The sequence below is a fragment of the Orycteropus afer genome, unplaced genomic scaffold (genome assembly GCF_000298275.1).
Source record: "Orycteropus afer afer isolate SDZICR_OR568_19922 unplaced genomic scaffold, OryAfe1.0 scaffold00077, whole genome shotgun sequence".
Classification (NCBI taxonomy): domain Eukaryota; kingdom Metazoa; phylum Chordata; class Mammalia; order Tubulidentata; family Orycteropodidae; genus Orycteropus; species Orycteropus afer.
This window is the reverse complement of record NW_006921664.1, coordinates 3,772,706-3,796,049: the sequence shown is the minus strand read 5'-3', so window position 1 is coordinate 3,796,049 and position 23,344 is coordinate 3,772,706. Positions and strand designations below refer to the sequence as shown.

General features: G+C 40.7%; 1 protein-coding gene across 1 annotated transcript in view; it reads left to right on the top strand.

Moving 5' to 3' along the window:
- VOPP1 (VOPP1 WW domain binding protein) overlaps nt 1-23,344 on the top strand; it is a 133,736-nt gene that overhangs the window by 46,458 nt on the left and 63,934 nt on the right. The window contains exon 3 of the mRNA XM_042780997.1: nt 9,156-9,214. Coding sequence (XP_042636931.1) covers nt 9,156-9,214 — 59 coding nt within the window. The remainder of the gene's footprint in view (nt 1-9,155; nt 9,215-23,344) is intronic.

Here is a 23,344-nt window from a genome sequence, read left to right as displayed (position 1 = left end):
ATAATGCCATGTGTTAACTTAAGTGTGATATTATACATATTGTTACAAGATTGAAATCCCTTAGAAGATAGCTGGTAAAAAAGTCCTGCCACCAAAAAATGAAGAGATTTCTTGGATATTAGCACATTTCCAAAGTTTAAAGTAATTTATGAAGTAACACGTGAATCTACATTTCAAAGCTAGGTTGCTCTGTTTGAAAGTTTTTTTTTTTTCTTTTGTTTCTTGAAATGTGGCCATAACATTTTCTTTTTTCCCATTAATGTATTTTATTGAAATATAATTTATGTACAGTGAAATACACAAAACTAAAGTGACATGGGTCAATGCTTTTTTTTTTTCCCTTTCCAGTGTTCTCTCCTCTCCCCTCCCACTCCTGGCAACCAACAAAGAAAGTTTCCCTCCATATATAAACCTTCCCTTAATCCTCCACAACAGTGAACTAATACTATATTTGTTCTTCTGTGATTGACTTATTTCACTCAGCATAATGTCCTCTAAGTTTGTCCATATTATGCAGTGTTACAGAGTCTACATTATTCTTTAGTGCTGCATAACATTCCATTATGTATATGTACCATAGTTTGGTCATCTACTCGTCTGCTGATGGGCATGTAGGTTGTTTCCATCTTTTTGCTATTGTAAATTGGGCTGCAATGAACATGAGTGTGCATATATCTGTACCTGTCCTGGCTCTCACCTCTCTAGGATATATACCTAGTAGTGGCATTGCTGGGTCAAATGGTATCTCCAGTTCTTGCTTTCTAAGGAATCGCCATATTCCTTTCCACAGTGGTTGTATCACTTCACAGTCCCACCGGCAGTGTATGAGAGTCCCAATCTCTCCACATTCCTGCCGGCATTTGTTATTTTCTGTCTTGTTGAAACTTGCCATCAGTGCTGGGGTGAGAAGGTATTTCATTGCTGTTTTGATTTGGATCTGTCTGATGGCCAGTGATTGTGAGCATCTCTTCATGTATTAGCTGGCCACCTGCGAATATCCTCCTTGGTGAAGTGTCTATTCATGTCTTCTGCTTGTTTTTCAATTGGATTGTTAATTCCTTTGGTGTTGAGGCGTTGGAGTTTTGTATAAATCTTAGAGATATGTCCCTTGCCAGGTATGTAATTATTGGCAAATATGAATTTGTTGCTGTCATTTTTGTTATGTGCTTTTTCGTGGTGTTGATTTCTTTGTTCAGTATAATTTTCTATGCTGAGCTCATTTTGTTTGTGAATCGTGTTATCACTTCCTTTGTTGCTATTGTTTTGGTATTTGCTAAATATTTGTGCTAGTCCTCTTATTTTGATGTGAAGGTTTATCATTTTTATTTGAGGTTACCCCATGATTTACAGTTTTTTTCCCAAGTTTAGAACAGTCTCTTCTATCTTGTAGTTGTCTTGACTTCCCTACCATCTAGAAGTTCTGTAACGACAGTTTTTTTCCTCTTTTTCGTTTGTAGTTGTCCTCATTTGTCAATTGATGTCTCTGGTTACCTGTTTACAATCTTGTAGCTTATTTACTTTAGATGCTTCTACATAGCTAGGTTGGTTTCTGGGTTATGTCATCATGTTTGTTAATAGTCAGTTGTTGCTGGCTGTTGTTGCTTCTCTGTCCAAAGGACTGCATTTCGCATCTCTTGAAGGCTGGTCTGGTTTTAACAAATTCCCTTATTTTCTGCTTATCTGGAAATGTCCTCATTTCACCATCATATTTGAGAGACAATTTTGCTGGGAACATTTCTTGGTTGGAAATTTTTCTCTTTCAGGGTTTTATATATACCATCCCATTGTCTTCTCACCTGCATGGTTTCTGCCAAGAAATCCCAGCTTAGTCTTATTGGTTGCCCCTTGTAGGTAACTTTTCGTTTTCCCCATGCTGCTCTCATGATTCTTTCGTTGTCTTTGGTTCTGGTGAGTTTGATGATGCTATGTCTTGGTGTTTTTCTTTTGGGGTCTATCCTGTTTGGGGTTTGTTGGACTTCCTGAATGGATATATTTTCATCTTTCATCATATTAGGAAAGTTCTCCTCCAACAAACTTGGACAGTTTTCTCAGTGTTTTCATTTTTCTCTTCCTGTTCTGGAATTCCAGTGACACACACGTAGGTTATTCCTTTTGATGGTCTCCCACATGAACCTTAGGCTTTTTTCATTTTGTTTTGATCTTTTTTCTGATTGATCCCTTTCCAAAGAAGTATTCAGGTGTTTGTCTCCAGTGTCATTAATTCTGTCTTCCATTGCATCAATTCTGTTCTTTAGCCCTTTCAATGTGTTACCCATTTCTGACAATTTAGTATTAATCTTCTGGATTTCTATCTTTAGATTTTGAATCATTTCTAATTTTTCATTTATTTTGTCATTTTGTTCTTGTATTTTCTTCTAGAATTCACCTAGGGTTTTGTCAGTGTTTTCTTTGATCTGTCTCTCAATCCTTAGAGGATACCTAAATATAATTCTTTTGAATTCCTTATCAGGGAGTTCCAGTGCTGCGTCTTCCTCAGGGATGTGTTTTGGGTCTGTATCCTGGTCTCTTGTTTCTACCACTTTATCTTGCTTCTCTGTGTGGATTGTGATGTTCTGTTGTCTCCACGGCATTGTGATGTTTCTGTGTTTATATTTAATTGGTGATTGTATGTTGGATTGACTTGCCCACGGTTTTCATTTTGTTTTGTGTGTATGTTATCTACGCAAGCAGGGCACTGTGCTTTGCTCCTCTATTCACTAGTTGACAGCACTGTACACTCACCACCTGCCTTCTTTCCTCTTGTCAGCCTCTTGTTTGTCCCTGCCGACCTTGGCAGACAGAGCCTAATCGTAGGTCCCTGGAATCCGAATGAGAATGTTATCCCTTTAAAATCCAAAATGGTTTCCACTTGTAAAGATTCAAAATGGCTGTGCTCTCGGTCACTTTAAATATCCAAAATGGTCGCTGCTTGTAAACATTCAAAAAGCTATGCCTTCGGTCACTTTAAATATCAAAAATGGCCATTGCTTGTAAACATTCAAGATGGCTGTGCCCTCAGTCACCTTAAATATCCAGAATGGCTGCCGCTTATAAACATTCAAAATGGCTGTGACCGCGATCACTTTAAATACCCAAAATGACCGCCGCATGTAAACAATCAAAATGGCTGCACCCTCCGGATAGTGGAAGGTCAACAGCTCAGGTTGTCTCCCTCCTTGCTGTTTCCCTTCCTAGTCATAGACCACCAGCGCAGTCATCCCTGCAGCCCCTGGTGACCAGGGCTGATCTTTAGGTCAATTCTCAGGTCCCAGTACCACTTGGCAGTATTCAGGCTGTTGGTCCCTTCAGAGTAGCTGACAGTCCGCAGCTCCAACTGTCTCTGTACTCACTGTTTTCTTTCAGTTTTTTCCACTAGTTGGTGCCTAATCCACTTCTGTGTAGTTCCTTTCAAAGTTCAGGGCTCTGGGATTATCTTCTGTATCTCTGTCCCATAACATTTTCTTAAGGGAATCTTTTACAAAGAACAAATGGTTTGGTGTCCATGTTGTTCGGATTAAGTTTAATGTGAGATAGTTTGATGAAAATATTAGTAAGTAACTGTAGACACAGAGTAACCAGCAAGTAGACACCAGTGAAATCACTGACTATCTCAGGAAAATGTCAGAAATGAATTTTGAGGGGATTAAGGGAAGAGAATGGAATGGGAATTAAGCCTTTAGCATCTGAAGGCACCAATGAGGGGAACCTACCTCTTATAATTTTCTTGTATGCGCTAATTTCTTAGGTACCTGCCCTGCTTGTTTGCACCTGGCAGAAAAATGATGTGTGCAATAATGTTGTGATAGTCTGTAGTTAATATTTTTAGTCTGGGAAGAGTTTTTTAAGTTCTTTTTACCTTAAGTAATTTTTAAAAATATGAAAAGCATTTAAATGGATAGATGCATGGATGCAGGGATAGACAGATAGCTGCTGTCAAATCAGCTCTGACTCATGACAGCCTTATGTACAACAGAACAAAACATTGCCTTGTCTTGTGTCATCTAGTGATTGCCAGCTTGTTCAGGTCCATCTTGGTGCCAGTCCATTTCACCAGTGGTCTCCCTTGCCCTTGCTTATCTTCTCCTTCACCAAACATGATGTCCTTCTCCAGTGATTGATCTTTCTGATGATGTGTCCACAGTGAGTTGGACAGTGTTGTATTGTGATCTATAGGTTTTCATTGGCTAATATTCTGAAGTAGATCACCTAGTCTGTCTGAGTCTTGAAGCTCAGTTGAAACCTGTCCACCATGTTTGACCCTGCTGTTGTTTGAAATATTGGTGCCATATCTTCAAGCATCACAGCACCATAAAGCACCACAAGACACAAAACAAACCAAAAGGCAAGTGGTAGGAAAAAGACATTCATTTGTTCAAATTCAAACTGTACCAAAAAGTATACTTAGAAAAATCTCAAACTCATCCCTATCTCTTTTGTCCTACCTCACCTATGTCCCATAGGGTAACTACTTTCATTAGTTTTTACTATACAATTCCTGTGGTTCTTTTTGTTGAAACAAAAAGAAAAAACATCCCAAATGTGTAATTTTCCTTTCACACAAATGGTAACATCCTTTTGCATATTGCTTTTCACTTAACATGGTACGTGGGGAATCATTCCCACATCAGTTCACAGAGATCTCTGTTCTTTTTGGCGGCATATTATTCCTTTGTATGGATGCACTGCCCTTTATTTAACCAGCCTTCTATGAATGGGTATTAACATTCTTTCCATGATTTTACTATTAGAAATAATTCCACAATAATAACCTTGCACATATGATGTTTCATATTCATGGAGGGAAGTCAGTGATTACACAGTAAATGCATTAGTAGTTTTACAGATGTTGGTAAATTTCCTTTCTTCCCAATAGCAATTTATCAGAGTGCCTAGACTTGTGCTGGTTATAGCAGTTCAATACTTTTGTATAATCTTTTATAGCTTTAAAACACAGACATATGTTTATATATATGCACATAGGTATATACTCACATGGGAGCTCTGGTAGCATAGTGGCTAAGACACTTGCCTGCTAACCAGACGGTTGGCGGTTCAAACCCATCAGCCACTCCTCGGAAGGAAGGTTGGGCAATCCTACTTCCGTAGTGATACTGCCTCGGAAACCCAAGGAGGGGTCGCTATGAGTCGGGTTTGACTTGACGGCACATAACAACAACAATATACTCACATATATCACATGTATGTTTGTTCTCATTACTATAACAGTTAGATAGAGTTAACTGTGAGTGTAGAGGAAGTGGAGGCTGAGAGAGCTTACCTTTCCCAAAGTCTCTTGGCCTCTAAATGGCACTGCTGAGAGCTGCAGCAAGCCCTTTATGTCTTACTCTGGTTCTCTTTCTACTGTCCTGTATATAGTCTTGGGATGAGGGTCAGTGGTAGAATTCTTGGTTTCCATGGGGAGACCTGGGTTCAATTCCAGACCAAAGCATGTCATGTGAAGTTACTACCTATCTGTCAGTGATGGTTTGTGTGTTGCGATGAAACTGGTTAGGTTTTAGCAGAGCTTCCAGACTAAGACAGGACTAGGAAGAAAGGTCTCTTTTGTTGATCTACTTTTGAAAATGAGCCATTGAAAATCCTGTGGATCACAGTGGTCTGATCTTTAGCCAGTCATGAGATGGCACAGGACCAGGCAGTGTTTCATTCCATACATGAGGTTGCCATGAGTTGTAGTCCAGCTCAACAGTGGCTAACATAGTCTTGGGACAGCACAGGAGAGGGTTGAAGGTGAGCAAAATACGTGTCTCAGGTTGATTAGTCTAGGGAAGCCAAGGCTGATTTGAGTTTTAATTTTATCACCACAAAGAAACTTTGTGACACCCACTAGCGGCCCCAGATTTTTAATCTATAAAATGAATTCCTAATATTCATATATTCCAGAGACAATGTGAATTTAAAAATAGGAGCACACTTTGGCTGTTGGAAGAAAAAAGTCCTTTCCAAAATGCAATAGAATGCTACTTTTGTTACTACCTTAAGAGTTAGCGCATATGGCATTGGGGTACCAAGAAAGTGACTGTTTCAGATTAGGGAGCTCTTTAAGGTAAAGGAAATTCCACAGGTGGCAGTGGAAGCCAGGTGACATTCTTTACCTCCCAGGATCACTTGCTTCTCATCTCTAGGGGTGAATCCTGTTGAAGTGCCTACAGAAGTGGCCAGGGCAGCAGGATGGGAAGGTCTCTCAGGCCCTCAGTGCTAGGGCTCACAGAGATTTGGTGCTGGCTATAACCAGGGAATCTCTTTTTTGATTATACAGAGCTTGACTTAAATTCCAGGAAAGTTCACCTATCTCTGACCATAATGGAGAATAAAGAAAGAAACATTTAAAATACACATGGAGCAAAGAGCTAGTTTCTTAGTTTGTAACTGAAGACTGGTGAAATAAATTGTGATTTAGGGCAGAGGCCTGAAATTGCTCTTCCCTGCCAAAATAAATTGATTTCTTTGGCTGTCTGAACTTCATTTCTTGAACCGGACAGGAGCTAACCCAGTCTAAACTAAACTCATTTTCCATTAATAAAACTGGGTCACTTCAGGCTGCCTGAGTGTGCTTCTGTGTCTTAAAGCATGTTCAGAAAACTGTCCTGTTCTTTCCCATGTATTCATAGCCCATGTAATGGGGCCTGCATAACACATTGTTTGCGTTTGTGATAGATTTGGAGGGCAATGTGCATATTAGCATTTGGAGTCTGTTTCTGAGCTTCATTAGCACCACCAGGATGACCATGAATTCCAGTGGTGGGAGGGCTCTGCCTAACACCTGCTAAAATAAATCAAAATAAACCCATTGCCATTGGGTTGATTTGAACTCATGGTGAACCCATGTGCTGTACAGAGTAAAAGTGCTCTGTAGGGTTTTCTTGGTTATAATCTTTATGGAAGCACATCACCAGGTCTTTTTTCCATGGTATTGCTAATTAAGTCTGAACCACTAACTTTCAGATTGTTGTTGTTGTTATGTGCCTTCGAGTCAGCCCTGACTCATAGCGACCCCTCCTTGGGTTTCCGAGGCAGTATCACTACGGAAGTAGGATTGCCCCACCTTCCTTCCGAGGAGTGGCTGGTGGGTTTGAACCGCCAGCTTTCTGGTTAGCAGTCAAGTGCTTTAGCCACTATGCTAGATTAGTAGCCCATAATAAACTGCCTTGCACTACCCAGAGACCAAAGAAGAGATGCCAGATGGAAGCACTGGCAGGGAGCTACCACAGCTCATTGTCTGGCCCCACCTTTGTCTGCCTGGCTTCTTGCCCAGGGGGCTTGACCTCAGACCAGGCAATTCAACCCTGCTTTACCCAAAGAAAGGAGTTCTGGTAGCGTAGTACCTAAGGAATCTGACTGCTAACCAGAAGGCTGGCGGTTCAAATCCACCAGCCACTCCTTGGAAGGAAGATTGGGCAATCTACTTTTGTAGTGATACCACCTCGGAAACCCAAGGAGAGGTCACTAAGTCGGAACTGACTCGACGGCAGTGAGTTGCTCAAAGAAGGTGCTCTGGTAGTGTAGTGGTTTAGACATTTGTTTGCTAACCAAAAGGTCAGTGGTTCAAACCCACCAGGTGCTCTTTGCAAGAAAGATGAGGCAGTCTACTTCTGTAAAGACTTACAGCATTAGAACCCCAAGGAGGGTTTTTATGAGTTGAAATTGGCTCGATGGCAGTGAGTTTGGTTTGAGTTTTGCCTAAAGTGGAGTCCCTGGTGGTGCAGTTAACACACTTGGCTGCTAATTGAAAAGGTTGGATGTTCGAATTCACCCAGAGGCACATTGGAAGAAAGGCCTGGCGATCTACTTCTGAAAAATCAGCCATTGTTGTCTCTATGGAACAGTTTTACTTTAACCACACGGGGTTACCTTGAGTCAGAGTCAACTCAATGGCAACTAGTTTTATCTCAAAATAAGCCTGTTTCCACTGCTCCCTGTCTCAGTTTCTGACTGTGGGCATCTTTGAATTGTTATATTTCAAAGCCTTTATTTACAAGTAGAAGGCAATAAAGTAGATCATGGGCGTTGTTGTTACATGTCGTTGAGTCAGACCTGACTCATGGTGACCCCTCCTTGGGTTTCCGAGGTGATATCACTACAGAAGTAGTTTGCCCAACCTTCCTTCCAGGGAGTGGCTATTGGGTTTGAACTGCCAGCCTTCTGGTTAGCAGTCAAGTGCCTTAGGCACTACGCTACCACAGCTCCCGATCTTGGGCATTGTTGTTGTTATATGCCATAGAGTCAAACCTGACTCATAGCGACCCCTCCTTGGGTTTCCGAAGCAGTATCACTACGGAAGTAGGATTGCTCAACCTTCCTTCCGAGAAGTGGCTGGTGGGTTTGAACTGCCAGCCGTCTGGTTAGCAGGCAATTGTCTTATCCACTATGCTACCAGAGCTCCCAATCTTGGGCATAGGAAGCAGTAATTAAAAGAATGTGAAGGCCTGAGTAAAATGATTTGAGAGGAGCTTAGTTTAGATAGGTCAGCACATTTCTGCATGGAGCTCTGTCTCACTGAGAAGGTGATGGCTGGCCCTTGGCCTCCTGGCACTTATTGAAGGTATATGGGAGAGAGTTGGACTCTAGGTAGGGAGCTAGAGTGCACTGAGCCTCCTCCTCAGCTGGTGCACACGGTCCTGTAGTCCTCTGGGGCTCTGAGTTCTCTGCAGTGGCAGGTGCTGGGCTTCCTTTTTCCTCTTTCTCACCCCTGCACGTGAGAGAGGATGGGGTGCTGCTAAGAGAATCCTGAATGTAAAGATCTAGAAATGTTTAAGCTATGGAAAACTGTCTTTCAAAGATGAAAACTGAGGGGAAGTGGAAATCTTTATAGTATTTTATTTCTGGCATCTTCTAGATATCTGAAGTGCCCTACTATGTGGATTTTAAAAAATGGATTGTCTTTCATTTAGTTTTTTTAATGTCACAGTCATGTTCATTGTATTTAAAGGTATGATGTGCAGGAAAAATCGGGAAAATAGATATTTTCCTCTTAAGAAAATTGATGAAAGTAAGTGAGAGGAAGGCGGTGGATCTCTCCTCTATTTCATGATCTCCCTTCAGCCCCTGTTAATACCCACTCATCCTTCCTTTTTATGTCTTTTCAACAATATTCTGAGTATTTACCACTGACACAGTTCTCTTCCTTCTCTTTCCAGTGCACAGAGGCCAAAAAACATTGCTGGTATTTTGAAGGACTTTATCCAACATATTATATGTAAGTATTTGCCCTCTCCTGCTTGTTTGACTCTGTGGCCACAGTTTTTCTCTGGGAATGTTTTCTTTGCTGGACATAGGACTAGGCTGTGACAGAGAAAGCACAGGCTTTGCCCACTTTCCACTCTGGTTTCAGCTCTGCCTCTGCTGGTTTTTGAGCAAATGACTATCCCATCAGCATTAACCTGCTTTGACTTTGAAGACTATATGAACTAATGTGTGCTCTGCCCTGTAGTGCAAACTAGCTTATACATGATTGGCACAAAGAGCAAGATGACTGAATAATGCAAAAGTTAGGTTAGTTTATTCACAATTTTTCCTAGGCAAAGGGAGTGAGGATATGGGAATAGAAATAACCTTCAGCAGGACAGGTAAAAGTCCTCAGCTCAGCTTCTGTGGTGGTGTGTGTGTGTGGGTATGTGTGCATGCATGTGTGCATGCATGTGTATATGTGCATAAGAGTAGGAATATGGGTACATGTGTATTGTGTGTGTTTGTGAGCATGTGTATGTATGCATGTGCTTGTTCTTGTGTATGTGTGTATAAAGGAGTCCTGGAGAAACAGTAGTTAAGTACTCAGTTGCCATCCAAAAGATTACCAGTTCAAACATACTCAGTAACTCAGGAGCTCAGGAGGAAGATCTGGCAGTCTGCTTCCATAAAGATTACCCACTGCCATCGAGTTGATTCCAACTCGTAGCAATCCCCATAGAGTTTCCAAGATTGTGAATCTTTACAGAAGTAGATTGCCCCATCTTCTTCCCACAGAGCAGCTGGTGGATTTGAACTGCTGACCTTTGGTTAGCAGCCCCGTGCCTCACCTGCTGTGTTGCAGAGCTACTTTCCGTAAGGATTACAGCCTAAGAAATCCTATTGGGCAGTTCTACTCTGTCCTGTAGGATCACTGTGGGTTGGAATCAGCTCGATAGCATACAACAACAGCATGTGTGTATATACATCAGTATGCATGTTTTTATGTTTGTATGCATGTGTATGTGTGTGTGTGTTTAAAATCACAATTGCCTGCCCCCAAGGTCCCCTGCAGAAAAGGTTTGGTGACATCCTGGCATGGCTTCTGGCTCTTGGCAGGTTATGCTTCTTCCAGTGCCCACCACAACTCTGCCAGCCTTGCTCTAATTAAACATTGCCAGAATTTCCCCTTGGTTATTTCTATGTTATTTTTCTTAGCCTCTGTGGTAGATCCCAGCTATGCTTAGGTGGCCAGATTCTCTGTCCATGTTATCAATGATTGTTTTTTGAAGTTCCCTGGGTTTTGAATGGAATGCCCCAAACAGATTTTCCCCAAATACCTGTATTGTTTGCATAGAATTTTGCAAAACGTGAGATTTTTCAGCAATGCATGGATCACATTATAGCAGTAACACTGTATATTCTAACACATGGGTGTTCACAAAATGCATTTATAATCTATGGGGATGTGACAGTAAGTACATAATAATAGCAAAGATAAACCAGTGAGGGTTATTTATTAATTGGTAGCATGTACCTTTTTTTTACCTGCCTCCCCCTTTTAAATTTTTTATAGTGCTTTTAGGTTAAAGTTTACAGAGCAAAGTTTTTGCATTCACTTGTACTTATTAGTGTTCCATGACATTGGTTATATTCCCCACAATGTGTCAGTATTCTCCCCATTTCTTCCCTGGGTTTCCTGTTCCCTTTGGTACAAATTTTCTTCCCATTTCTTTCTTCTCATCTTTTGATCTTACATAATTGATTTTTCTAAGGAACATGTTCCTCTTGGGTGGTATTGTTTGTTTTATGGGCCTATTATGCTGATAGGTGGTCTCCAGGAATGGCTTCAGTTCCAGGTCAGAAGAGTGTGTTAGGGCCATAATCTTGGGGGTTCCCCAGTCTCTGTCAGACCAGTAAGTCAAATTTCAAATTTAAGAGATGAACGTGGAATGTCTTTAAAAGGATTATGTGTTTTGGATTATGTGTTTATCTGAATGTACTATGGCTGTTAGGAGCTCTGGTAGCGTAGTGCCTAAGGCACTTGACTGCTGACTAGAAGGCTAACGGTTCAAACCCACCAGCCACTCCTCAGAAGGAAGGTTGGGCAATCTACTTCTGTAGTGATACTGCCTCGGAAACCCAAGGAGGGGCTGCTATGAGTCGGGTTCAACTCGACGGCACATAACAACAACCACCACAACAAGAAATTTCTATGACTGTGCCCTGTGTGTTCTATTGTATATATTAGTATACATGCAGCACTTAAAATTACATATATATCCACAACTAAACCTGTATGTGCAGGTAGGTGTGCTCCCTTACACCTTCCCATACCTCTTAAGCATACCTATCTATGTATCCATTTGTAAATTATTGTTTGTTAATACTAATGTTGCAGGATTTTCTACATTATAGTAATTACCATGATGTTGTTGTTATGTGCCGTCAAGTCAGATCCAACTCATAGCGACTCCACCTTGGGTTTCTGAGGCAGTATAGCTATGGAAGTAGATTGCCCAGCCTTGCTTCTGAGGAGTGGCTGGTGGGCTTGAACCGCCAGCCTCTTGGTTAGCAGTCAAGTGCCTTAGGTACTGTGCTAACAGAGTTCCTGGTAATTTCCATAGTTGCCCTTTATTCTTGCTTTACCTTTAGTGTTTTCCTTTGCCTTGGTCATATTATGCTGACTTCCTCCATATTGTGTGTTGCCTTTCACGTCATCATTATTGATCCTTGTCTTCTATCTAGTTAATAATTTTACCCCTTTCCCACTCCTGGTAGCCATCAAATAATTTTTTTTTCTGTGTGTAAACCTTTTCTTATTTTTTATGATAGTGGTCTCATAATGTTTGTCCTTTTGTAATTGATTTCACTGAGCATAATGTCCCCCAAATTCATTGGTGGTGTAAGATGTGTTCAGATTGTTGTTATTCTTTATTGTTGTATAGTATTCCATTGTGTGTGTATATACCACAGTTTGTTTATACATTCGTCCGTTCTTGGGCAGTTAGGTTGTTTCCATTGTTTTCCTCTTGTGAATATTGCTGCAGTGAACATGGACGTACATGTGTTTGTGTCATGGCTCTTATTTATTTATAGTATATACCTATATACTATATAGTATATACCTAGGAGTGGGATTGCTGGATCATATAGTGTTTCTATCTCTACCTTCTTGAGGAAGTTCCATACCATTTTCCATAGTGATTGTCCCATTTTACATTTCCACCAGCAGTGTATAAGAGTTCAAGTTTCCTCACAAGTGTTGAAATTTTAAGAGATTAGACCCTTGTTGTTTATATTGTAGTGCCCCCTTTTTTTCCCCTGGCCTGTAGATTCTCTTTTTACTCTTTTAAAGAAGTCTTTTGATGAGCATGAAGTATTTAATTTTTATGACATCCCATTTATCTAGTTCATCCTCTGCTGTTGGTGTATTTTTAGTTATTTTTGGTATTCTATTGATGCTCTATATTAGGACCCCTAGCAGTGTCTCTTTTTTTTCTTTTCTGATCTTTATAGTTTTAGGTTTTATATTTAGGTCTTTGATCCATTTTGAGTTAGTTGTTGTATGTGGTGTGAAGTATGGGTCTGTGGTGTAGTAAATTACCTAGTATGGCTTTTCTAGCCGTAAGTCTTTTTAAACTCCATGGTGGAATTTGCCATGAGCAACTGAGTAGCTCCTGATTGTTAAAGTTATCCACTTGGGGTTGGATAATTTTTAAACACTGCTGTTGTGAGTGGCATGAAGCAATCTTCTGGGAAGTTCTCTCTCTCTCAGGTATATAGAATTCTGATGTTGGGATTGGTTAGTTTGGCCTCTCTCCCAGGCTCAAAAGGAGCCCTCCTAGAGGCAGAAGGAGTCTCTCTGACTGCTGGCTGAGAAAGACATGCTGCTGAGAGAAATGCGCTCCTGAGAGACACGCACTTGCTGAGAGACATGAGAGACATGTGCTGCTGAGAGAGAGACACTGAGAGACACGCACTGCTGGGAGAGAGACTGAGAGAGACTGTTAGCTGAGAGACAGTGGGGTGTGAGAGACAAGGTGTGTTCCTGAACTTGAATTGTACCCTGTTGCTTCCCTTATAAACCCCATAATCTGTGAATTCTGTGTAGCCACTGCAGTGAATTACTGAACCCAGCAAAGAGGTGGCGAGTACGGTGGGAGGAACAGTTGGTGTCAGGGTTGATGAAAGGGCTGGAGTGGGGCGGCATGTCCAGCCTTCCTTGCAGGGATAGGTCTTGGGCTACTGATGGTGATTCTGTCTTCCTCTTGTGGGGTTAGAAGATGTGGCCTCCTTTCCCCTTTGGCAGGGTCCTATTTCATTTTTCTTCAGGTACACACATACTTTTGCTGCACTATTGTTAAAGAAACTGTCCTTTCCCCATTTAATGGTCAAAGATCAGATTTCCATAGGTGAGTGGATTTACATCTGGATTCTCAATTCTGTTCCATTGGTCTGTGGGTCTGTCAATATACCAGTATCAGGCTGTTTTGACTACCATGGCTATATAGTAGGTTTTGAGTAGTATGAGACCTCCTACTCTGTCTTTCTTTAGTAATGCGTTAACTTTTCCAGGGCCTCTTTCCTTTCTATATAAAGTTTGTAATTAGCTTTTCATCTCATGCTGTTGGAATTTGTATCGAGATTGCATTGTATCTATAGATCGCTTTGTGTAGTATTGATTTTCACAATGTTAAGTCTTCCTGTCCATGAGCATGGTATGTTTTTCCATTTATGCAGATCTCTTTTGGTTTCTTGCAGTAGTGTTTTGTAGTTTTCTTTGTGTAGGTCTGTTATGTCCCTAAAGACTTATTAGATTTATTCCTATGTATTAGATTTATTCCTATGTATTTTAACTTTTTGGAAGCTTTTATAAATGGTATTATTTTCCTGATTTCATTTTCAAAGTTCTCTTTTGTTGGTGTAGAGGAATCCTACTTAGTTTTGTATGTTGATTTTGTATCCTATTTTCCTGAATCCTCTGTTAGTTATAGAAGCTTTCCTGTGGAATTTTTGGGATTTTTTTGTGTATAGGATCATTGCAACTGCAAATAGGAATAGTTTTACTTCTTCCTTACCAATATGAACACCCCCACACACACACACACACTTTTTCCCCTGCCTTATTATTCTAGATAGGACCTCCAGCACAATGTTGAATGAGAGTGTTGTTGAAAAACATCCTTGTCTTGTTTCCATTCTCAAGGGAAATGTTTTCAGTCTCTCTCCATTGAAAACAATTTTGGCTGTTGGTTTTATATTTAAAAAAAAAAAAAAAAAATCAAAGCTGTTGCTGTCAAGTCTATTCTCTCTCATAGCAATACCCTATAGGACAGAGTAGAACTGCCCCAATGGGTTTCCAAGGCTGTAATCTTTACAGAAGCAGACTGTTAAATCTTTCTCTTGTGGAGTAGCTGGTGAGTTAGAACTGCTGACTTTGATTAGCAGCTAAGGACTTAACCACTGTGTCACCAGGGCTTCTGTGATTTTGTATAAACACCCTTCTATATTTTTGCTGAGAGTTTTTAAATCAGGATTAAGTGTTGGACTTTATAAGATGCCTCTTCTGCATCAGTTGAGATAATCATGTGATTCTTTTCTTTTGTTTCGTTTATATGATAGATTATATGGCTTGATTTTCTAATACTGTACCATGCTTGTATGAATCCTACTTGGTTATGATGGGTATTATTATTATTATTATTATTTTGGATACACTGTTGAATTCTATTAGCTAGAATTTTGTTGAGAATTTTTTTTGTCTGTATTCATGAGTTATATTGATTGGTAATCTTTTTTTTTGTGTGTGTGTGGTTTCTTTGCATGGGTTTGGTATCAGGCTTATGCTGGCTTCACAGATTGGATTTGGAAAGTAGTCTTTCCTTTTCTGTGCTCTGAAATAGTTTGAGTAGAATTAGTGTGAGTTCTTCTCTGAATGTTTGGTAGAATTTTCCAATGAAGTTATCCAGGCCAGGGTTTTTTTTATTGTTGTTGGGAGTTTTAAAATTACCATTTCAATCTGTTTTATTATAGGTCCATTCAGTTTATTTACCTCAGTTTGTATTAGTTTAGGTAAGTAGTGTGTTTCTAGAAATTTGTCCATTTCATCTAGGTTTTCAAATTTGTTGGAGTATCGTTTTTCATAGTACTCTGTTTTGATCCTTTTTATTTCAATTGGTTTTGTTGTCATGTAACCCATTTTATTCTTATTTGGGTTATTTGCTGCTTCTCCTGCTTTTCTTTTGTCAATTTGCCCAGTGGTTTGTTGATTTTATTGATCCTTTAAAAGAACCAACTTCTGGTCTTGTTGATTCTTTATGTTGTTTTAATGTTCTCTGTTTCATTTATTTCTGCTCTAAACTTTGTTACTTCTTTTCTTCTGGTGACTGTGGCCTTATTTTATTTTGCTGTTCTCTTTCTGTTTATTCAAGTTGTAGAGTTTACCTGTCGGTCTGGGAGAATTTCTCATCTTGAAATGAACGGTGTAGAAGGAAGGAGGTTGCCTATCTGTGAATGGGGGTGAAGTGCAGGGATATTTGAAGTTTTTGTGGTTTTGGTTCCATACTGATAAGAAGAATCCTTAATGTCCCACATTGCAGAAGTCCTGGCAGAAAACCTGTGCAGCTGCAAAAAGTCGAAACCCACTTGGAAAATAGAGAGCAGCAGCGTAAGGGCTTTGACTCTAATTACAGAGTTGTCAGGTTGAAGAAAAATCATTATGGGGTAACAAGGAGATAAAATATTTTGGTTCTCCTCTGTATGATGAATTTTTATCAGCAAGTTTTATTTCCTTGACTCAGCTTCTTTCCCAAATATGGATCAACCTTCTTTGTGTTAGTCCTTAAAAATGGGTATTTCTCAAGTCATTTTGTAGATCACCTGATTAACCATTTTCTGGTTTTTCAGAGTTTGGGAGTCAGGGTTCATTGCTGTTCCTGTATTTATTTATTTGGTCATTTGTTCCTTTATTCATGCAGTATTCAGTAACTATTTTTTAAAGCAGTTTCCCTGTTTCTATATTATCCTAGATGTTGTTAGTTATTGTTCAATTGGCTCTGGCTCATGGTGACTGTTTGAGTTCTCTGGTACTATTCTAACAGAAAATACCAAAAGCGGATGGGTTGAATAAGCAGGGATTTACTCTCTTACAGTTTTGGAGGTTAGAAGTCTGAGTTCAAAGTGCCAGCTCTAGGGGCTGGGTGAAGGCCCCTTGACCTTGGCGCTTCAGCTCTGCCTCTTGCTCCCAGGCCACTGGAGAGGGAGGCATCTTTTAATCCAGGCAGCTGCTGACTGCTGAGGCTAACAAATCCAAGGCCAACAAGTAAAATGGCACAGTCTCAAGATTATCAAACAACATGGCAGGCCACTCACTGATGATGACTTGGCCAAATGCAGGATACAAGCATGCCAAAATGCTAGAGAACTTCTTCAGAGTTTCTTCTTATGTACTGGAAGCAGACCACATCCCTAAGGCAGATACTTGGCTGCTCACAGAGGATTCCACAGTGGAGTTGATTATCATTCTCATCTTGGGGAATAACTACATCCAGCTGCCCAGCCATTCAAAACCAGATCTAGCCAAGTTGACACACAACCTTAACTATAGTGACCCAATGTATAACATAACATAATGAAACATTGCTGATCCTGTGCCATCTTCATGATCATTGGCATGCTTGAGTCCATTGTTTTGGCCACTGTGTATTTTGAATGTTTTCCAACCTAGAGTGCTCATCTTCCAATACTTTATCAGACAGTATTCTGTTGTGATCCATAGGATTTTCATTGTCTGATTTTCAGAAGTATATTGCAAAGTCTTTCTTCCTAGTCTGCCTTTATCTGGAAGCTCCACTGACACCTGTCCACCATGGGTCACCCTTGTGGTATATGAAATATTGGTGGCATAACTTCTAGCATCAGAGCTATATGCAAGCCACCACAAACAGGTGGTGGTTGAGTTAGATATGAGAGATCAAAGGTAAGTCCTTCTTTTGTCATTCAGACCTGCTGGTTTGGGTTCCTGTAACCCTTATATTCCCCCTTCCTGTGGTGAGTAGAGCACTCCACAGTTCTCCAGATATGCTGTCCTGAAAAATTAAAAGTAAAGTCAGCATTAAAATAACGATAGATAGCACTCATTTGCGCACTCACTGTTGGACAAGCAGTCTTGTTTGTATTGTATTCTCTTACATGAATTAAGGGAGCTTTGGTAGCATAGTGCCTAAGGCACTTGACTGCTAACCAGAAGGTTGGTGGTTCAAACCCACCAGCCACTCCTCGGAAGGAAGATGGGGCAGTCTATTTCCATAGGGATACTGCCTCGGAAACCCAAGGAGGGGTCGCTATGAGTCGAGTCCAACTTGACGGCACATTAACAACACCACCACCACATGAATTATTACCATTTTCCTCAATACTACTTGAAAACTCCAGCCACACAGACTAATCTTGATTCTACCTGTGATCTTTCTGTCTCCCCTTCTCTGTTCCCACTTACTTCTCCTGACTGCAGGCCTGCCTTATAAAGAGATATTTGTCTTAGTTTTTGTTACTCTTATTTGCTACTGAGTCATTTCCAACTTACAACAAAGCCATGTGTACAGAATAAAATTGCTGAATAGGGTTTTCAAGTCTTTGACCTTTCAGAAGCAGATCACCAGGCCTTTCTTCCAAAATGCCTCTGGGTGAGTTCAGACTGCCAACCATTTTGCTAGTATTGGAGCGCTTAACCATTTTCCCCACCCAGGGAGTTTCACACCTTCCTAATGCTCACTTGAGCCATCACAGTAACTTTTTCATGAGACTTTTCCATTCAGTTTTCACTTCTTCATAAATTACTGCATTTTGATGTCATTTTCCTGCTTAAAATCAATAAGAGCAAAGCCCAGCTTCTTAGCCGCTTTTAATAGAAGGTTTCCAAGATATGTGTTGTCTTTATTTTCTTTCTTACTATGAATCCAGTGAGAGAAAAGACTATGCTCTATACATGTTTGAATTCACGTGCCTGAACAATGCATAACACACAGTGGCTATTCCTTTGTGTTGAGCAAATGCCTCATTTTTTCCAATTCCACTACACTGTTGACATGTGACTGCTCTTTGGCCATTTCCAATTCTCTGCCTGGCTGACTCCTCATTCACTGGGCAGCCATCCACAACCAAATTCCTCATGTCAGAACTCAGTACTCCTTCCTCATCATGACTCTGATATGGCATCATATATTTTTGTCTGATAGCACTTCATGTATTGTATGGTATGTCATATATGTGCTTCTGGGGTGGGTGGGGCATCATAGCTCATTTTTTAACCCCAATGCTTTGCACAGCACATGGCACTGAATGCTTGTTGTCTTGACTGTGTACTCTATTTCTACCAGCTTTCTGCTCCCAGTTTTCATTTTCCATCCTCTGGTACCCCCTTTCCTTAAACATAGGTTTTAATATGTGGAATTCAGAGTCCAAAAGATCAAGGTCCAAGTACTAGCTCTAATATGGGCTAGTTCTTTCACCTAGTCAATTAGTTTCTTCCTTTCTAAAATGTGGGCATAAATAGTGCCTTCATATGGCTGCTCTGAAATCATATGTTATACACATACATGCACAGGAGCCTCTAGTTGGTGCAGATGGTTAACACATTCAGCTGTTGATTGAAAAGTTGGAGGTCCATCCAGAGAGATGCCTTAGAAGAAAGGCCTAGAGATCCTCCCAGAAAACCAGCCATTGAAAAGCCTAAGGAGCACAGTTCTATTCTGACACATATAGGATCACCATGAGTCAGAATCAATTCTCTGGCAACTGGTTTTGGTTATACACATACACAATGTCAGTGTGCATCTCTGCTGAGCACATACATAAGACTTACACACTGAACTTGCCATTTCCCTGTACCCACAGAGCACGCCACTGTCATGTCACATCTGTGGGCATGGAGTGGTGCTGAGGAGGAGAGTTGCTTTTTCCAGCAACCAGACACACAAAGTAGAGTCATATTGGGGTAATGATGCATTTTTTATCCAAAGGGAATAAAGTTGATTAGCTGTATTCTCTCCCATCCATCTGTCTTGCTTGAGGATAGATTTGTTGTAGGCCAGATGGCAGCCACGGAAGGGTCACAGCCCTACTAGAAGCTTATGGAAGACATGGCTGCCCTGAGAGTTATTCTCTCGGGAGCCTTGCTGTTCTTTCCTGAGGCAACCTGCATTGTGTTTTCTGCAGACTTGGCACTGGTTGAGATGCAGGTAAAGAAAACTTCTGTCCAGCTCGAATTTACCCTGCTGCTTGAAGCTGGGGCAAGATCCAGAATCCAGGCTCAGGGACATGTTGTCTTTACGCTGCAACAAGCCTCTTTGTGACAAATGTGTACTGTGCAAGGTGCTGTTCTAGAGCTGATGGTTGTAGTTCACTCCTTCAGACCACAAATATTTGTTGAATGTCTGCCATGTGTCAGTTACTGGGGATACTGTGATGTACAGGACAAGGAAGGTACTTGTACCTCAGGGAGGTGCAGTATTATAATGTGAACATGACCAGTTATTTTTGAAGCATCTTTAACATGAAATTTGTTTAAACAAACAAACAAACAAACATTGAGTTACAAGAAATCTCATTAAAAATACATTTCTAGGGTATTCTCCCTTTCATTTCTCATGGGCAAAGTACTCTACATAACACTCTTCAAAACAGGTAATTTCTTAAAGATGTGTTGACTCAAGATGGCATTCTTTTCTTCTGTTATAGAATTTTTTCCCCTGTATGAAATACATTACAAATGACACTTCTGTTTTGTGATTATAACTTACCACATGGAATGCATTGGAGAGATAGCATCTAGGCTGCAAACTTGCGTCAGAGATTTTATCCTTATATTTGAAAATCTGATTTCATTTTGTCTCATCAGAAATCCCATATGGCCCTCCTTCTACTGTTTTTGCCATTCTTCCTGTCCCTGCATCTCATTCCAGCATTATCATATTAAGCTAATAGAGCCTAATTTTTAAAAAGATAATTAGGTTTCCACTGTAGCTACCAGGACAAACAGAATCACTCTCACCTGTTTTGATTTTTTTTTTTTTAAAACGGTTAAGTTATAGTTCTCTTTTTGCCCTCTCCCTTCATTAAGGTTTTTATTAGTTCTTTAATTTTTTATTTTATCTGTTTTGAGCTGAAAAAACAAAGCTGTTTGAGTTGTTCCTACATATATGAACAACATAATCTCTTTATTTTGAAGAAAAAGGCCCTTTAGAATCTGAACAGAGAAGCAGTGTGGATTTCAAACCCCTTTTGCATTCTTCCTTCTCTCCCCCTGCCCTTCAGTTCACCCCTTTTCATTTCTGTCAGCAGACTGTCCTTTCAAAGGCTCTTAATTAAAATGTGCCGTTTATGTCCTTTGGTTCAGGGCTTCCCAGATATTTTTTGGTAGCAACAGTGTGGCTTCACAAACCCAGTTTCTTTGCTTTCGTTCTCTCCTTGAGCTGTTCTTACCAACGACTTTCTGTACTTACTCATGTAGCCCTCTTCATCTGCTCCACTTGGAGCACAGTGTGAGTGGCAGCAGGCAAGAGGCGAGAAGAGGCGGGCAGAACCCTGCCAAGGAACACATCATGGGATTGGGCAAGGACAGAGCTGCACAGACCCAAAGGAACACTCATTCCTTTCTGTCTGTTTAGAGTCCAGAGTGTGCTGCAGATAAAAGTGGCCTTTTGAGAGTATAAATACATTTTAACCTCCAAAGTGGGGGGCTCACTTTGATACCAAAGTGACTGCTGGAAGTAGAGTTCTTTCTGCCTTGTTCAGTGACTGGGAGATGCCACCACAGTTTATTGAACTCCTGCTGTGTTGCAGGCTTTGCATGTAGAGCTGCTGTGTGTGTAGAAGTTAAACCAAGTGTCAGAGGGTAAGGAGAGTCCAGCTCCCTGCTTCTCTTTGCCTTGACCAACTGAGTGACTTAGGAAGATTACTTGACCTTTAGTCTTTGGTTTCCTTTTTTATAGAGTGGAGATGTGGAGGTTGGCATGAGTGTTAGATAAGACTCTGTGCCTGAGGCCCAGAATAGAGTCACTAAGTGGTGTAAACTTTAACTGCTAGAGCTGGGATTCACATCTAAACAGTCCGGCTCTAGAACCCACAGTGTTAATATACACATGGCTGTTTTCAGAAATTAGAACTTACTTTTAATGGAGGAACAAAAACTACATATAAATATTTAGTCCAGTGAGAAGTAGGAATTATCAGCTCTGCCGCCTTGTAATCTCCCTTCATCTCAGCTGCCTCTTTTGCCTCTCTGCAAACCTGCTCAAGGCTACTCATTCTAATAATGCTGTTTCTTCCTGCTGTGTCCCTCTGTCTCCTACCCATCTTTCTTCCCTTGTTAAATTTGTCTCCACATGCATGATCCACTTCTTCACCACATTGCCCGGAGGAACCTGGCTCTTTTCCCTGAACTCCCCAGTGAACCTGTTCTGTGACGTTCACTCATGGCCATGCCAACTCAGTGCTAGGTTTTCATGTTACCATATAGAATCTTTGTGTCCAATGCTGTTGGTCTTTCTACTTTCTTGGGGTTCCTTGGAAGGAAGGTTGGGCAATCTACTTCTGTAGTGATACTGCCTCAGAAACACAAGGAGGGGTTGCTATGAGTCAGATTCGACTTGACGGCAGTGAGTTAGGAACTCTGGTGGCATAGTTCCTAAGGCATTTGACTGCTAACCAGAAGGCAGGTGGTTCAAACCCACCAGCTACTCCTCAGAAGGAAGATTTCGCAATCTACTTCCATAGAGATACCGCCTCGGGAACCCAAGGAGGGATTGCTATGAGTTGAATCAGCTCAACAGCAGTGAGTTTGAGTTTTTAACTCCTTGGATCACTCATTCCTGGATCATCTGCCTTTTTCTCTGCCTTTTTTTGTAGTCTCCTCCTCGCTCATATCTTAAACATCCTTGACCCAACACTCTTTTATCCTGTGGGATTGCTTTGGACTATCTCACTCCTTTTCTACATGGCCCCATATCTTCAGTCTGGATTTCTGCCTTACCTTTAGAGTCAGGTCATTAGCACCTGCTGGACATCTCCATTTGGATATCTTGCAGGTTCCTCCAGCTCAGCAGATCTAGAATGGAACTCATATTCACATACATACATATACCTGTGCATTCCTACCTACCACCAGCTCCTCCCTTACCCTCTGTCTTAGTGAGTAGAACCTCCTACCACCAAGCCCTTTAAACAAGGAGCCTACAGAGCCTTCCAGACTCTCTGCCTTCACCTCTTTATCAAGCATTTGCCAAGCCCTACAAATTTTACTTTCCAAGTATTTTTGAAGCTGTCTCCTCCTTTGAATCCTTCTGCTTCCCGAATTTTGTCCACCGTTCTTTCTCACCTTGGCTTCGATAATGGTCTTCTAACCACTTTCTTCAAAAAATTAATCTTTTTTTTCCATTAGATTGTTCTCCACAGTGAGGCCAGAGTAATCCATCCAAAAACACAAATCTAAGTATATTGCCTCCCCTTCGGAAGACACTTTAGCAACTTGGTCTAGCTACTGAAGAAGCTTGAAGCTCCTTAGCATGTAAGTAAGGCCCTTGACACAAATCTGACATCACCTCCTGCCCTCTTGCTTTCACACCTCATGTTGTAGCACTACAACTATTTGTGCTTCTCTTCCCTAACCCTGTACCTTACTATGTCTCTTTACCCTTGCTCATGGTGTTTCTTCTTCTTCCATATCCATTTCCCTGTCGTTTTCCCATCTAAATCTTATATCACTTTTAAAACTCAGTCTACTTTCCTTTAGAAAGCTTCTGGTAGTAGATCCTCTCTCTTCATCCCCTGCTTTCAGCTGAAGTATGCCCCTCTTTCATACTCCGTTACTATATTGCATCACTGCATTGATTGCTGTTGTAATAATACATCCATGTTGTAACCTTCCTAGACTGTGAATTCATTGAGGGCAAAGCATCTGTCTTTTTTTTTTTTTTTTTAACAACAACAATCTGCTCTTCAGAACATTGGAGATACGGGGTTAGGAAAGATTTTTAATTTTTTTTTTTTTATAATTATTATTGTGATTTGGGTGAAGGTTTACAAAGCAAATTTACTTTCCATACAGCAGTTCACATATACTTTGTCTCATGACATTGACCACAGTTTACCACAATGCAAC